Below are 17,328 nucleotides of genomic sequence, written 5' to 3'. Positions count from 1 at the left end.
GGATCCACTTGGAAACTCCTAAACTCATTTATCTGCAAGATCATAAATTCTACTTACAAACTGCATGCAGTTTCCAGGAAAAAGGGACCACACGGAACACTTTTCTCAAGAAATCTGGAGAAAGACAACTCTTTAAACGTCCAACTTCTAGCACTGACCATCCCTTCCTCTGATCTCAAATTTCTATCCTTTTGTCATGTCTATTATTATACAAAATACGTAAATCTTTGAGATTCAATTTCTAAAATTCTGTATAATTTTCTGCAAATTCATTCAAGGTTTATTTATCCACTTGTGATTCTTAATAATATCTCATAAGGCACTAGTTTCCATAAACATTTATGGTATTATTGTGTGGGGGATGGGGGGAAAGGCAGGGGAGGGAAGCCGTTCCTGTGGCTTGAATTATGGGCCTAAGGGGCTGTCTGGGAGCTTTACAACTAAAGGCTAGCACTCTATATGGGTTCTATCTTAAGAGGCTATTATTTATTTATTTATTTATTTATTTTTTGGTCGGTCATGGGGCTTGAACTCTGGGCTTGGGCGCTGTCCCTCAGCTCTTCAGCTCAAGGCGAGTGCTCTACCACTTGAGCTACAGCGCCACTTCCGAGGCTGTTTTTTAATTAATATCTTTACAGGGACTGGGAGAATGAAAATGCAGGCACTATTTAGAATATCATTCAGCCACTTTAATACTGCAAACAGACCATCGGGGCCAAAGAAAATTAAGTAGCCGTCTAGCCGTCTAATGCTAAAACCTGGTCATACGGCAAAAAAAAAAAAAGAGCAAATGTCCAGAAAACATTTTATTACTAATGATAATTTCTTAATACACGACGTAACTCCGATTTATTCTAACAGGCCTGTTTTCATAGCCAGAAGCTGGGCAGCATGCCTGAGCTAGAAGGCTGAAGTCCTTGCCAGACTCCAGGTCTAGATCCCAACCTTACGAGTTGATATTAAACATAAAGTTTGGGTGCAGTGCCATCATGTATGTTTCCTTAGTATGCTGACCGTAGAGATCGATACCAAACGAAACTACACGAAGAAAATGAATGATCCTGGAAAGCGGGGTTCACCGTAACTGCTACCAGTCCCCGTGACTGTCCTTTCCCTCTCTGATGGAATGGGGGGGGGGGGGGGGCAGCGCAATGCTTTTCCACCAGAGGACTTTGGGCCTAGGGCTCTAGGTAAGCGCATCACCAGATTTCAGTACAAAGTTCGAAGCTGAGCCTAAACCATACAACACCTGACGCGCCCGAAACCGTAAAGAGGGAAGGTAACATTCCCGCGCTGGGTCAAAGTCCAACGACGGCTCCGTTCTTCACCCTGAACCCGAGGTAAAGAAGAAGGCGGCCGGCCCGCGGAGACAAGCTGGCGGAAGTGACGTGTGAGGGTATCCGGAAGGGGCGGTGCGCTCCCAGGGAGTGCGTCCAATTGGAGCCCAGGAGAGGCCAACGCTGGGGCGGGGCGGGGCGTGGAGGGGCCGTTGGCCAAGCTCGGGCCGGGGCTGGCGGGAAGGCGGGGCCTGGGCCCGCGGCGCGCGGGACTGGCCGGCCTCCTGCGACGGCTAGGGGCGCGTTTCCCTCCAGGGAGGCCGGGGATCGAGGAGGGAGGAGGGCCATGCGGACCCGGCGGGAGTCCCAACTCCGAAGCTCGGCGCGGCCCCCTCGGAGGCCGCGGGCGTAAGCGCGGCCTTTGTTCCCCTCTCCAGCCCCGCGGCCTCAGCCCCTCGGGCCGCCGCGGACCCGCCTGGGCCCCGCTCCTGCCTGCCGGCCGTCGGTTCCCGAACCCTCCCCGCTCGGGCTCGGGCCACGCGGATGCAGCTGCCGGGCCTGGGCCGGGGCTGTGCGAGGGCGGCGGCGGAGCGGCGGCGGCGGCCGGGCGGCATGCGATGGGGAACTGTTGCTGGACGCAGTGCTTCGGGCGGCTCCGCAAGGAAGCGGGGCGGCTGCCGCGAGTAGGCGGAGGGTAAGGAGCGGGGGTTCGGGCCCAGCCCCGCCGGCTCCTCCAACCCGGGCCCTCGCGGGGCCAAGGAACCCCTTCCCCGGGTTACCGTTTCCCCCCCAGCGTCTTCCCAGGGGGGCATCTGGCCGGGGGGTGACGGAGGCCCGGGTCGGGAGGCTGGCTCCGGGCCTCCCGGTGGAGGGGAGCGGGGAGACCTGAAGGAGGAGGGGACGGGGTGCGGCTCCTGCTGCCCCCAGCAGGTCCCCTCCCCGACCGGCCACCTGTCACCAGGGGGCGTCCCCGGCGGCGCCCTCCCCACCCCGCGCTCCTGGCTTCTTCCACAGCCTTCCCCCTTCTTCCCCCCCCAACCCGACCCTGAGCTCTGAGGGTTCTGGACCAGCCCCTGTCCCTGGATGTGGATCTGGTCCTTGACCCCCATCAGCAAGTGGTTTCCTGGTTCCAAAGTTGATCGTCTTAAGGTGGATGTTTTTTAAAGTAGAAGTCGCGTTTCCACGTTTAGGGTGCTGATAACCAGAAGAGTAGAATATGATTCCCCCCCCCCCCGTATCTATTTATTTTTGCAATTTGGAGAGGCCGTCAATGCGTGATTGCTGCCAGTACACTTTAATTAGCTCAAGCAACCAAAGCCCATCTGGACCTCAGGTCCATATCGGTCCTGTTAATTTAAACTCATAAACGTATGAAACGAATGAATTAAGAGGGTGTTTGACAGTTTCCTTACCCGAATCTTCTGATTATCTTCCTGTTCAGTCTTAACATTTTTAGCCACTTCCTGTCCGCAGGTAGAAATGAGTGTCTAGTTGCTATTTTTTAAAGTCACCCAGTAGGTTTGCTTTTCTTTAGGCACAGAGCTAGATAGTAACCTTCAGGTACTTCCAAGAGTGAGAAAGTTTAGGGGTGAGCTCAAGCTTTTCACTTGGTTTTATGTGTCACACTGCAATTACTGCAAAACAGAAAATAGGGCAATTTGGGCTTCCTTAAGGCTTTACGCTGGACTCCACCGGGTTGCCTTATATTCCAAGACTCCATTTCTTACCCTTGCAGATTTCCCAAGAGTATCTCAAAATCAGATCACTCTACACAGTCTGATCTGAAAGCAAGAACTACCAAAAAAGATGAGAGCATTCTAATATGTTTAAATACTAGAATAGAGTTGTCTGTTGATTTATCAAAACTTCACTGTTGAAATATTTTGGAAACCTTATTATTTGTAACATTATTTGGTGATTGAAATAGATCTTTAGAAATAAAATTAGGAGGTTTAAGAAACAAAATTTAGATACCTTAGTGAGTTATCCTTTACAATAAGGTTTTGCTTAGCAAGATATTCCAGAGGGCTCCATCTGCTGGTCAGCTCTTTCTCTGGGCAGTAGTGGAAGTCTTTTGTGTAGTTTGTTTTTTTCTTAAATGGAAGGCCCAAATTATATTTTGTTAGGTTGTATTTTAATTCCTGTATTTCTACTGAGCTACTAGAACAGTTGTTCCGGTCAGTATATACTATAGTTTTATATAAAAGTATAATCAAGCCAGGTATCTGTGGCTCATGATTATAATCCTAGCTACTCAGGAGGCTGAGATCTGAAGAATGTAGTTCAAAGCCAGCTAAGTCAGGAAGGGTCTTTGAGACTCTTATCTCCAATTAACCACTAAAAAGCCAGAGGTAGAGCTGTATCTCAAGTGGTAGAGCACCAACCTTGAATGAAAAAGTTAAAGGACAACACCCAAGCCCCAGTACTGACACACAATTTTTTTTTTAATTTTATTTTATTTGAGAACATACTGTACAGAGGGGTTACAATTACATGGGCAGGATAATGCATACATTTCTTACCAAGCATTGCAGCCTCCTCCTTTGTTTACCCTTCACCTCCCTTCCCAGCCTCCCCCCTCCCCCCACCCAATCTTTTCCCCCTCCCCCCCCCCCACACCAACATTGTAAAGCTCGTTTTTGACATGATATTTTGTATTTCTCATTGTTGCAACAGGTCCACCTGAATCCTTAAACGACTTGTTTGTCCCCATCTCCTCCACAAGTTATACTGACATCAAATATAGTGAAGGGGGGGGGGTTTACACTGTGGGGGAGGGACATACAAAGCACAAAGAAATAATCTTATAAATGCGTTAGAAACACATGCATGAAAGAAAAAAAAACATTAAAATACATATTTAAGGGTTCGTTTTCCTAACATCACATTATCTGACCTTTTCCGCTTGACTCATACCTATACTAGATATTGCAAATAAGGGACCTATGTTTCTTTGGGCCTGGCTTACTTCACTTAATATAATTTTTTCCAAGCCTTTCCATTTCCTAACAAATGGGGCAATGTCATTCTTTCTGATGGAGGCATAGAATTCCATTGTGTATATATACCACATTTTCTTGATCCATTCATCTACTAAGGGCCATCTGGGTTGGTTCCATATCTTAAGCTATGGTAAATAATGCTGCAATAAACATAGTTGTGCTGGTAGCTTTAGTGTGGTCTTGTTTGTAAACATTTAGGTAAATGCCCAAAAGTGGGATTGCTGGGTCATAGGGGAGCTCTATGTGAAGTCTTTTGAGGAACCTCCATACTGCTTTCCAAAGTGGTTGAACAAGTTTACATTCCCACCAACAATAAAGTAAGGTTCCTTTCTGTCCACATCCCCTCCAGCATCTGTTGTTGTTAGAGTTCTTGATTTTTGCCGTTCTAACTGGAGTGAGGTGATATCTCAATGTTGTTTTGATTTGCATTTCTTTTATAGCTAGGGATGTTGAACATTTCTTCATGTGTCTATTGGCCATCCTTTCTTCTTCAGAGAAGTTTCTCTTTAAGTCTTTCACCCACTTATTTATTGGGCAGTTGTTTCTTTGAGGATTTGTTGTTGGGTGGTTTAATTTTTTGAGTTCCAAGTATATTTTAGATATGAGACCCTTGTCCGTTGTATGGCTAGTAAAGATCTCCCAATCCGTGGGCTTTCTATTGATCTTGCTAGCTATGTCATTTGCCCTGCAGAAGCTCTGCAACTTTATGCAATCCCATTTGTCCAACCTTTCTTTGATTTGTTGTGTTTCCGGGTCTCTATTCAGAAAATTTCGGCCTGAGCCAAGGAGACCTAGGGTTTCTCCTATTCCATCCTGTAATGTTTTCAGAGTGTCTGCTTTGAGTTCAAGGTCTTTGATCCATTTGGAGTTGATTCTGGTGCAGGGTGATATATAAGGATCTAGCTTTAGTTTTCTACATGTAGTTAACCAATTTTGCCAGCACCATTTACTGAAGAGGCTGTCTTTCTTCCATTCTATTATTTTAGCTCCCTTATCGAAGATTAGATGGCTATAGGTCTGTAGGTTCATTTCTGGGTTTTCAATTCTATTCCATTGGTCCTGAGGTCTGTTCTTATGCCAATACCAAGCTGTTTTGATTACTATGGCTTTATAGTAGAGTTTGAAATTTGGTATTGATATTCCTCCAGCAGTGTTCTTTCCGTTGAGGAGCGTTTTTGCTATTCGGGGTCTTTTATTGTTCCATATGAATTTTTGGATTGCCTCTTCTATTTCCTTGAAGAATGAGGGTGGAATTTTGATAGGTATTGCGTTGAATTTGTAGATAGCCTTGGGAAGTATTGCCATTTTCACGATGTTAATCTTTCCAATCCAGGAGCATGGGAGGTTTTGCCATTTTTTTAGTTCTGTGTTGATTTCCTTTTTCAAGATTTTAAAGTTTTCATCATAGAGGTCCTTCACTTCTTTAGTTAATTCCTAGGTATTTTATTTTTTGTGGGGCTATTACAAATGGAGTTGCTTTCCTAATTTCAGCCACACTTTTCTCATTGTTGGCATACAGAAAAGCCATTGATTTTGGGGATTAATTTTATAACCTGCTACTTTGCCAAAGTTTTGAATCAGCTTGAGTAATTTGGGAGTGGAGTCTATGGGATTCTTTAAATACAAGATCATGTCATCTGCAAAGAGGGAGAGTTTTATTTCTTCTTTCCCTATTTGGATCCCCTTTATGTCTGCATCTTGTCTTATTGCTGTAGCTAGGCATTCTAATACTAGATTGAAGAGAAGTGGAGAGAGTGGGCATCCTTGTCTTGTTCCTGAGTTAAGAGGAAATGGCTTTAGTTTTTCACCATTGAGTATAATGCTGGCTGTAGGTTTGTCATATACAGCCTTTATTATATTGAGGAATGTTCCATGGATTCCTAATTTTTCCAAAACCTTCATCATAAAGGGGTGTTGGATCTTGTCAAATGCTTTTTCTGCGTCTATTGAGATAACCATGATGACACACAATTTTTTTAAACCATATTTTTATCTTTCTTGGCATTTAGTAGTTGTTGACCTTTTTTCAACATCAGCTCAGTGTCCTCAGGCAGCAGTTTACAAGGATTTTCTTTCGCAGTAAAAATGACTTTAATAACAGCTGCCAACATTTAGTTACTTCCTGTGTGCCGGGCACTACAATAAATACATTATTCATTTAATCCCTACCACACCCTATAAAGAAATAAGTACTATCACCAATTGAATATCCCATATCTGAAATGCATAAGGCTAGATGTGTTTCAGATCTGGCATTTTATTTTAGCATTTTGAAATTCTTTATGCACATAATGATATATCTTGAGATGGAACCAAAACAAAACATGAAACTGCCATATTTTATATACTGTTTCTAAACCATAACGTGAAATTAATCAAGTGCATGTATATATTTTGTTGTCATTTGTTTCTTCCTGTGTTGCCCAGGCTGCCCCCAAATTCTTCTGTATGTTGACTTTAACTTGTCACATGAAGACAAATTGGAACTTCCCAATTGTAGCATCATGTTGGTTCAAAAAGTTTTAAGATTTTGGACCATTTTGGATTTTTAGGTTAATGCTGTTTAATCTATAGACACATTACAGATTGAAAACTGAAGCTTAGAAAGTTTAACTTGCCCAAGATAGTAGAGCTGAAAATCCAGCCCAGGTCTCTCTGAAATCAAAGCCCTTACCTTAACCAGTAATAGCTCATGGTTCTTTATTCTGTGTGGCTGTGCACTTATACATTCTCTCTCTCTTCCTCTCTATCTCTCTCTCTTTCTCTGTCCTCTCTCTCTCTCTATCCCTCCCTCACTCCCTCCCTTCCCCCATTCCATATCCTCTCCCTCTTCCTTTTTCCTCTCTTTTCCCCCTCTCTCTCCCCCCTCCCTTCCTCTCTCTCTCTCTCTCCTCTCTCCTCTCTCCCTTTCTGTGATCTATCTCATACTTTGTGTTACTGAACAATCTTATGACTGTATCTCAACAGCTTGAGACTGTCCTATGTGGTAAGCTATACTCTTTCTTTTTTTCTTTTTATGGTAACTGGTGCACTTGCACCACTTTTATCTTTTTGTTTTGTTCCTTTCCTACTTATTCTTACTTTATATGTTTGTTAAATACTGGATTTTTTGTCTTTAATCCCTTTCACATATATACTACCCACTTCTTCAAAATTTCATCCATTTTGTTATTTCAACTACTAACACTTCCAAATCTCATATGCACTTACCTTTCACTTCAGATCTGCCTAAAAAAGATTTTTACGTATGTTCTATTCATTCTGTCTTTATACATTCTAAACCCCTTTCCTTTCTCTGTACTTCTGCCTTAAACTTTACCATCCTAAGAAATTAAAATAATCTTCCTGAGAATCCATGCTTCTTGGTCTTTATTGAGAAAAGGCTAATTAAACAGTAAATATTTTTACTCTTACCAGTTATATTAGTCAGGGTCCTCCAGAGAAGCAGATCCAGTAGAAGATATGTGTCTCTATCAAAGCTGTGCCTCTGTCTAGATATGTCTGCTATATCTAGATAGATGCTGGGTCTCTAAATGAAGACCCAGAAAAGCTAGTGGTCTAAGTCCTAACCCATGGGCAGAAGACAGCCAAGGCCTCACTCAACTGGAGCAGTGAGGCAGTCTTTTTCTACCTTTCTCCTCCTGGTCCAGCCTCCAGCAGGTTGGATGATGCCCCGCACATTGAAGAAGGCAGGCTGCCAGTCCAAAAGCCAATCTATTCCAAAGCATTCTTGAAAATGTACCCAGAATAACTTTTAACCAGGTATCTGGGCATTTGGTGGCCTTGTCAAAATTAACTATGACCTGTATCACCTATGTCACTGCTGTCCCTGCCTGAGGAGTCTGTTGATTTGGGGCCCTTCCAGTTTAAATGGCTAAACCTCTACTGAAATATTTAATACCAATTGAAAAACAATGTGTCTATCATCTTTGTAATCGTTTTTGACAAGTATCTGATTTATAACCTTTCCAGTCTTTTGTTCAAGAAACAAAATTAGACCTGGGAAGCTTTTAATTTTTAATAGACTTTGGAGCAATTTACCTTGGCATCTCATCATTTATTTATAGTGTCAAACAGAAACTTTCTTACTATATTTTACCAGATGTGATCCAGAAGCATTTGAAGAGAACAGTGCCATTGTGGAAATGTTTAAAAGTTTAAGGTTTTTTTATTTTTACTTGAAAAATATTTATCTACTATCCAAAGTAATAGGAGAAAGGTAGAAAGTTTTTTTGGGTCCGGTCGTGGGGCCTGAACTCTGGGCTTGGGCGCTGTCCCTCAGCTCTTCAGCTCAAGGCTAGCGCTCTACCACTTGAGCCACAGCACCACTTCCGGCTTTTTTCTTTTTGCTTATGTGGTACTGAGGAATCGAACCCCGGGCCTCAGGCATGCAAGGCAAGCGCTCCACCACTGAGCCACCTCCCAGCCCAGGTAGAAAGTTTTTGACAAATTGATTTTATCCTTAACAACAGATTATTTTGATATCTGCCTTGATGGTACAGTAAGTAAATAGGTATGCCAAAGTCTCTACGTTTTGTTTTTTTTGGTTTTTCTTTAATTCTTACTTTGTTTTGGTGGAACTTGAGTTTGAGAGCCTAGCTCTTGTACAGCGATGCTCTGTTACTTGAGCTACACCCACATGTCTTTGCTATCTTAGGTATTTTCTTCATGTAGGGACTCTTTTTTTTGCCTTTGCCAGCTTGGGACCACAGCCTGCCTACTGGAATTATAGGCATGCACAACTATGTCCAGTTTTGTGCCTATTTTTGAAATAGAGTCTTGTTAACTTTGCCTGGGCTTGATTTGAACCATGTTACCTCCAGTGTCTGCCTGTCTTCCAAGTAGCTGGGATTACAGGTATGAACCACTACACCTGGCCTGTGCCATACTACTTTTAAACTCTTCCAAATTCCTTTACATACTGCCGTCATTCAAAGTATTACCTTCCAACAACCTACCTTAACCTCTCATTGCCCCCTTTCTAGTATCTTTTCATATCAGTGGTAGTAGAATGGATGTACTGTTCATTTAGAGACAGCTCTGAGAAACCCGTAAATGAGTGTCCTTGGATGACTGGAGAGCTCTAAACAAGAAAAAGGGAGAAATGCACTTCTTTTTAAGTCATTGCTTTTGAAGCCTCAATTTCAACGGTTCAGCTTTCATTAGTTATACAGCTGAGCATGCACTTTCAAGTATAATGTTTACTTTTTACCCCCTTCGTTTTTCACCTCCACCTCCAGGGCACAGGACTGCTGGTTTGTTGAAGTACACATAGGAAGTGATCTTAACCATTTTCTAACATCCTAGCTCGAGGTGATACTGATTCTTACACTGATTATGATTCTTCTAGCCTCTCACTCCTGGAACTCTTATTCCTGGACTCGGCCACATTATATTTCTCTTCGTTGCTGCTTCTTTCCTATTATATCTCCATTGGGATTCTGACACTGCTATCATCTCTCATTTTCCAGTCCATCCCCAAACAAGATGACTTTTACATATTTCTTTAATCCATACACTTATCTCACAGATGCCACTGTAATCCAAGCGATCATTTTTTTATCCAGCCTCAAATTTGATTGCATATATTATTCATACATATACTTTATACATTTATCTCCACTCACTTCTCTAGGACTCCTGTGGTCTGGCAATTGGCAGAGCAGCTTCTCAGGCTGTTTTACTCCCTACATTGGAGACTAGAAGGGTCTTTATAGTCCTTTATAATTTCTTGAAATACAGTAAACATTGATTATGATTCTGTGGATGTACAGGATAATTTTTAGTCCCTTTTCTTTTTTGCATTAGTTGGATTTAAGCTTACAATTGCCATTTTCCACCACTTGAGTCATATCTTACCCCTTTTACTTTTGTTATGTTTTGAGAAAGGTCTTGAATTTATGCCTGGGCCGATCTCAACTGAGATTCTCATATTTATATTTCCCACCTATCCCACAGCACCACTGTGTCCCGCTTTTTATTGGTTGAGATTAAAATCTTGCAAACTTTTCCCCCATTCTCTGGCTAGCCTTGAAACATGATCCTTCCAGGAGACAGGATTACAAATACCACACTTAGCTAAGATAGTGACTCTTAAATGTTCCTTCAAACTTCCCATTTTTGTAGATGTACTACCAGTTTGTGCACTCATCTCTGTTCCTGAGTAGTTTTGTATGACTAGACCATTATTTAGGCATTTCTATTATTTCCAGAGATAACAATAATTTGTAAATGTAGTTAATTACAATTATAAATTAGCAATCATAATTGTAATCTGCTTTGCAGTTACAACTTCAGTTAGGATTCTCATAAATGTCTTGCTATATATGTGTAAAAGATTTGTTGGTGTGTATATCTTGGAATAGAATTTCAGACACAAGTGTATACGTATCTTCAAATATACTGGAAAACGTTAATAGGTTCTGTTGGCTTACACATGTAATCCTAACTATTCAGGAGGCTGGTATCTGAGGATTGCAGTTGAAAGCCAGCTTGGGGAAGAAAAGTTATTTCCAATTAGCCAGCAAAATGCCAGAAGAGGACTTGTGGTTCAAATGGACAAAAGCCAAGTGAGAATGTGAGACCTTGAGTTCAGGCACCGGTACTGGCACCACACACTTTGCTTTACACAAATTCATAATTTCACTAGTAATGGGTTTCCATTGTTCCATCCTTTATACTAAATTTTGTCTTAGGTCTTTTTTCCAACCTAGTAGTGTAAAATGTTATCTAATATCATTTCATTAAACTTTATTATGTTGCTACTTACCAGCAGTGACTAGATAATATGTATTTATAAATGACTTACCATTATTTTTATCTAGGAATAATCCAGGAATATATAATAATAAATAATGTAGGAATAAATCAAGAATAGGTGTGTAATCCTAGAACAAGTTTGAGAACAATTCTAAATAAATGGAAGGACCATGTTCATAATGAAAAAGCATACAGTGCTTAAAATTTTACTTTTGATTAGAAATTCAGCATAATTCCAATTAAGATCCTAGTGGGATTTTTCTGGAACTTGATTACCCAGTTCTCAAATTCTGAAGAAAGTAATTTGTCTTATCAGATACCAGCACTGACAGTTAAAACTTGATATTATTGCCGCAATGATAGATAAATAGTAAATAAAGTAGAAGGAATATAGCACCCTGGCTCTGAGCCAGCCTGAGGGTGAAGATGAGTAATCTTTTGTTTTTTGGTCGGTCGTGGGGCTTGAACTCTGGGCCTGGGCGCTGTCCTTCAGCTCAAGGCGAGCGCTCTACCACTTGAGCTACAGCACCACTTCCGGTTTTCTGGTGGTTTATTGGAGATGGGAGTCTCACGGTCTCTCCTGCCCAGGCTGGCTTTGAACCGCGATCCTCAGATCTCAGCCTCCTGAGTAGCTAGGATTACAGGCGTGAGCCACCAGCGCCCGGCGAGTAATCTTTTTTGACAAAGTGCTTGTTTTGTACCAAAATATGAGAATGACTGCTTTACTTGAATCTGTCATTGGTGTCAGGTTTAGTATTGCATATCTTTTCTGCTTTCTTCTTTTTTTTTTTTCTTTCCTAGTTGAGCTACCAGAGATGTCCAGCAGTCTATAATAATGAGTTGCTATTATATTCCAAGAATGAGGGAGAGAAATCACTTTCAATTTATGATGCCATTTTCTTGCATTATTTCTGTGATGGCTGCAATAGCCATACTTTCATGAATCTCAGATCTATATGAACTTAGCATTTTCTAGTAGAATTGTGTTATCATTGTAGATGAAATTACTTTCTGATTCAGTAGCTTTAGTCAAATGTTAAGAATATAAAAGCCTCAAATGGTGGTTTTTAGCTATTTTCACTTAGAAGCATTTATATTTGACACTGGAAAAAAACTTAAAATTGCTTTGCAATTATTTACTCTATATAATGTTCTTTAAAGTAGACTTGGGGAACTTTGTACGCTTCGACCCACTTACGTGCTAAAAATAGGATGAGTCTAAAAAGTAGGCTGGCTATTAAGAATCTTCAGCAGTTGTGATTTAAAATAGTATACTAAATTTTCTTTTGAAGTTGACCAAAGTTGTTTACTCTTGATATTTACTGAAACTTTCTGAAAAATAGTTGCTTAGGAAAAAAATAACAAATATTTTGTAGATATTACAAAATAAATTTTTTGTAATAAAAAATGCACCAAGGCTTTTCTGAGTACTGCTACATATTATAGGAGTGCAGTAGGGGCTCAAGCTGTGTTATATTGGAATCTGAACAGCAGAGTTTTCAGCTATAGATCTATGATCAATTAAACATGGAGGAAAGATGAGCTAAGGAAGAGGAAGATCTAAAGGTTGTTTAACTGTTCAATTATTAGATATATATTGAAAAAAGCTTACTTATTATAGTTAGATATGTTACAGGGTAGGGATGGAAATGGTCCTTTGAGATGATTCTGTCCACTAACTCATTTAGTTGATTTTTATTCCTGTCATTGAAGATTGTCTAGAAGCATAGTCCCCGGCAGTTCCCTAGAGCTTTTGGGGGACATTGTGTCTCTGTCTGGTTTCTTCATAGCTCTGGAAAAATCAAATTCAGTCTGGGGGACTGAACTTTGCTCCTTCACTTATGTTAGTCACTAAGCTGGAACCTAGATTGATCAGAGGCAGGTTCTTCAGGGGAAAGAACAATGGTTGCTGAGATAAATTATTTTTTAGAAGTTTAATAAGTATTACTACCAATAAAAAAATCATTGACTTAACAGTGAAACTTAAAAAACTAAAACTCTAGATACATTTACTTTGTGCAAGTATATGATAATTACATATTAGAGGATTAAAGCTACTCTTGAGAAAATTTGGCATCATATTCACTTTGAGTTAGTTTTGGTTTTTAATGTTGTGTTCTGATTTTCTTCCCAGATCCAAATATTTTAGAACATGCTCTAGAGGTGAGCACTTAACAATAGAGGTAAGTAGCGTAATGAATTTTATGGGATTAAAAAGAGCAGAAGGGACTTTAAGATAGAAAGGACTGAGAATGTTTAGTTTCACTAGTAATGGTTCTAATGAAGAGAAAGTGCAGAACAGAGAGAATAGGGAGAAGTTTGCAGATTTGATTTTGGTTTATCCTACGCAGCTCAGAAGGTACTCATCTGTCAGAAATGTCTCACTTAAGGCACTGGTTCTACAGACTCAAGGGTAGTGCCCCAGACATGAGTAGAAAGGTATAACAGAATCAAAATAGCAAATAGACTTGAAGCGTCTCACAGAGAATGAAGTTGCTTTTTCTTTCTGTGTGAAACAATGAATATTACCATTCGCTCAGGCAGTACTGTCTGCTGTGTACCAGCCCCTTGCCATACAGTTAAGGAATGCCACCACACACAGTTTTTGCTACAACTCAAACAGGTGGGTGTTACCTGTTATATAGATGGAAAGTTAGAGGCTTAGACAAGTGAAGAAATTGAGCTGTGCAATACATACCTTAAGTGACAGAAATTAGTTCTGTTCCAGAACTACCTGGATATAAATATTGAATGCTACTTCACTGATTTCCATATTAAATGAGGAAACGTGAACTAAGAATGAGTTCTTGTTTTTAAATCACAAACTAATAAAAAAGTTAATTTTGAATACCTTTATTATTCCCTTAAATTATTGTCTAAATCTTTGAGTTCATTGTTTTCCCATAATCTTTTTTTGGGGGGCAGAGGGGGGGTCTGGTGGTGGGGCCTGAACTCTGGGCCTGGGTGCTATCCCTCAACTCTTCAGCTCAAGGCTAGCGCTCTACCAGTTGAGCCATAGTGCCACTTCCGGCTTTTTTTCTTTTTGCTTATGTGGTGCTGAGGAATCGAACCCAGGGCCTCATGCATGCAAGGCAAGCGCTCTACCACTGAACCACTTTCCCAGCCCTTCCCATAATCTTTAAGCAAAACAATATTTGCAATAAAACAGTTTTTCTTCTTTTAAGTGTTACTTATCCATATTTGTATAGTACAAGGCAAATATTTAATAGTAATGAGTCCCAGCAAGTCATTTGATATAGTAGTGTTTATCATTCTGTAATAAATTATTTGCATTCCTGTCTCTAGAAAGGCATTTTGTTTGGGAACAATGACTACCCTCTCTTAGACATCTTTTTAGCCCCTATTTCTTAAATATTTTTCTTTTTATGACATAAAATAATTTGTTCATCTGAAGATTATTCTGGTAGTGTGGGTTTAAAATACCTAATGAAATATTCAATCCAGGTGAAAATTTCTGATACAATTTCTGCTGTAATTATGTTTTTTATTTAAATCATAAATACAAATAGTGTGTATTTACCTTGACTATTTTATAGGACTGTTGAATATATCAGATATGCTGATACATATAAAGTAATTGTCTTAAGTATCTTTTACATATAAAAATAAGTTATTCTTAACATTAAAAAGTAACAATTTCTTGTGAGATGTATCTTAGACAAATATGCCTTCTAACACTTAGCTTTCTTCTTCTTTCAGTTTGAGAATCTAGTAGAAAGTGATGAAGTAAGTATTTCCATAATACAGAATTCATTTATGGTTAATGATTGTATTTGTTCTAACCATTACTTTTATTTTTTAAAATTGTTTTGAAATTTTTACATTTACTTTTTCATCTCTTCTGTATCTATCATTTTGTATTAGCAAGAATTCAGTTTTCCAATATATACTGTGCATACACACATACATATGCACACAAAAGTTTTTTAATTCTCTAGAATTGAATTTCAAATAGGGATTTTCTAATCTCTTTCCCTCAGGAACAATCCAGTATGGAACCTTTCTGAGGAAGAAATTATGGCTCATTGTACAATCAATTTCTAAATTAACCTGACTTTCTGTATCTCAGCTTTCATCTAAAACTTAGTCAACTGTAAGATTAATAAGTACACTTTAGACTTGGTGAAGCGTATATATTATGACAGGCATAGTTAGGAGAGCTTTAGTTTGTATGCTGTTTCCATTTACCTTAAACTAATTGTGTGAGTTGATGCAAATGTCTTACCATCCTGGGGGCCTTCTTTGCACATCTCTAGAATTAGACTAGCTAAAAGCTCAAGCTTCTTTTTTGCCTTTTCCCTTAGAAATAAGAGGAAATATATAAAACCTTTTTTATAAAAGTTGAATTTTTTTTAGGGGGGGGTCCGGTCGTGGGGCCTGAACTCTGGGCTTGGGCGCTGTCCCTCAGCTCTTCAGCTCAAGGCTAGTGCTCTACCACTTGAGCCACAGTGCCACTTCCGGCTTTTTTCTTTTTGCTTATGTGGTGCTGAGGAATCGAACCCAGGGCCTCATGCATGCAAGGGAAGCGCTCTACCACTGAGCCACCTTCCCAGCCCAAAAGTTGAATTATTTTCAAGTTCACCATTTCCTATAATATGTATAGAATACTAGTGTGAGAGTATAAATTAGCATATTAAAAGATCTAAGAAAAGTTGTTATAAAACAACAATCAAAACCAAAGTTTTTGGGTTTTTTTGGAGCCATTACTGGGACTTAAACTTAGGGTCTTGTGTTTTTACTTGGCTTTTTCAAGACTGGTGCTATACCACTTAAGCCACAGCTCCAGTTCTGGCTTTTTTCTGGTTACCTGGAGATAAGAGTCTTATAGAATTTTTTGCCCAGGCAAGCTTTGAACCTTGATCCTCAGTATCAGAGATTACAGGCATGAGCCACCTTGTAAACAAACATTTTTAAACCTGCTCAGTTCAGCATTTCTCAAATAAATTTAGGTATAAATTCTTTTTTTTAAATAATATATATTTGTGGCCAGTTGTGATGTATATGCCTGTAAAATCAGGACCAGAAGGTAAACACCAGAGGAAAGTCAGTTAAAATCCAGGCTGGGCTACATGGAGAGATTGAGGTCAGCCTAGCCTACATAACAACAATCTGTCTCAAAAAAAAAAAAAAAAAAATCCTGAATCAGAACAGTGTCATCATTTAGGAAATTCTTTTTTTCTATAATTTTTAATTTTTAAAATGTTTTATAAAAGTTTTACACATAGCCAGCCTTAAAGATAAACACAAAATTTACCAGTTTACAAATTAAAAAAAAAAAAAAAAACCAGACCAAAACCCACAACAAACTCAAGCACCCACTCTGTGCATAGCACAATTCTAGGTGCAAAAAAAGGGAATCTTAGCCTTAGAAATTCTTGACCTTTTGTTTTCCCATCAAAGCAACAGCCAGAGTTTTATAGATCACAAGTTTCCTTCTCTTCCTCAAGGTCACTTCCATCGCATTTGTTTTATGAGCTTTGTAAATATACATTGGAAACAATGGTTTCAAAGCTGACAGCATCATAATGTATCTTGACATGTTGCTTCTCAGAAGAACTTGTGGTCTCAAGTGTTTTCCTAGTCTATCACTTATTTCGTGGTTGAAGACCTAAGGACAGTTTGGTCTTGTTTTTACCAACCAGTCTTTTCTGTCATGTACATTTTGTGTTATATCAGTATCATTCTATTTTTTTTTGAGCTATTTTCTAAATGTGGACCATTAGCATTTTATTCCTGTGGTTAACTTAGTCATACATTTTAAATTCAGACCTGAACAGTTTAAATGTTTATAAGTGCAAATTAGTTTGTAATTTTGTAACACTTTGAAAGAAAACTAAAACAGTCAATTATCGTTATTTGCTGTGATTATGTTCCTTGAAGTGTCCATGAGTGCTGAATTAGTGAATACTTTGTCATAGGGAAAATAAAATTCTAGAAGCTCTGGTTATATTGTCATTTCCCAACTATTATATAATTATATTTTATGTGTATTTTTTGCTTTAAAAACTATATTTAACATACATTGTTGATTCATTAAATGGACTTGCTGCCACCAGCACTAACTCTGCCTAAATGAGTTTATCTGACATATTTTGTCTGTAAGGCACATCACACCTCCTATACTTCAGGAATAGACAGCCAGACAGCCCCTAAGCACTACATTTAAGGATCATTTTCGACAGTGAAACCAGGAGCAATTAAAAGACAAAAAAAAGCAAGAAATGTGGCATTAGATATAAATGTCACCTATTCATTATGATAGTTGAGAA

General features: G+C 39.6%; 1 protein-coding gene across 3 annotated transcripts in view; it reads left to right on the top strand.

Annotated features, from left to right (window-relative positions):
* Positions 1–1,524: 1,524 nt before the first annotated feature.
* The window catches only part of Ap1ar (adaptor related protein complex 1 associated regulatory protein), a 29,322-nt gene continuing 13,518 nt past the window's right edge, over positions 1,525–17,328 (top strand). For 2 of the 3 annotated variants that reach the window (XR_006151077.1, XM_042701683.1), the window contains exons 1-3: positions 1,526–1,971; positions 13,173–13,221; positions 14,759–14,785. Coding sequence is in view for 1 of the 3 variants with exons in the window: in XM_042701683.1 (XP_042557617.1) it covers positions 1,895–1,971; positions 13,173–13,221; positions 14,759–14,785 (153 nt within the window). In the remaining 2 variants the exon portion in view is untranslated. Of the gene's footprint in view, positions 1,972–13,172; positions 13,222–14,758; positions 14,786–17,328 lie in introns of all 3 variants that reach the window. The other variant, XR_006151078.1, reaches the window with a different exon arrangement.

Source organism: Dipodomys spectabilis, unplaced genomic scaffold, assembly GCF_019054845.1.
Source record: "Dipodomys spectabilis isolate Male_0828 unplaced genomic scaffold, ASM1905484v1 ptg000297l, whole genome shotgun sequence".
Taxonomy (NCBI): Eukaryota; Metazoa; Chordata; class Mammalia; order Rodentia; family Heteromyidae; genus Dipodomys; species Dipodomys spectabilis.
This window is presented reverse-complemented; position numbering and strand designations above follow the sequence as displayed.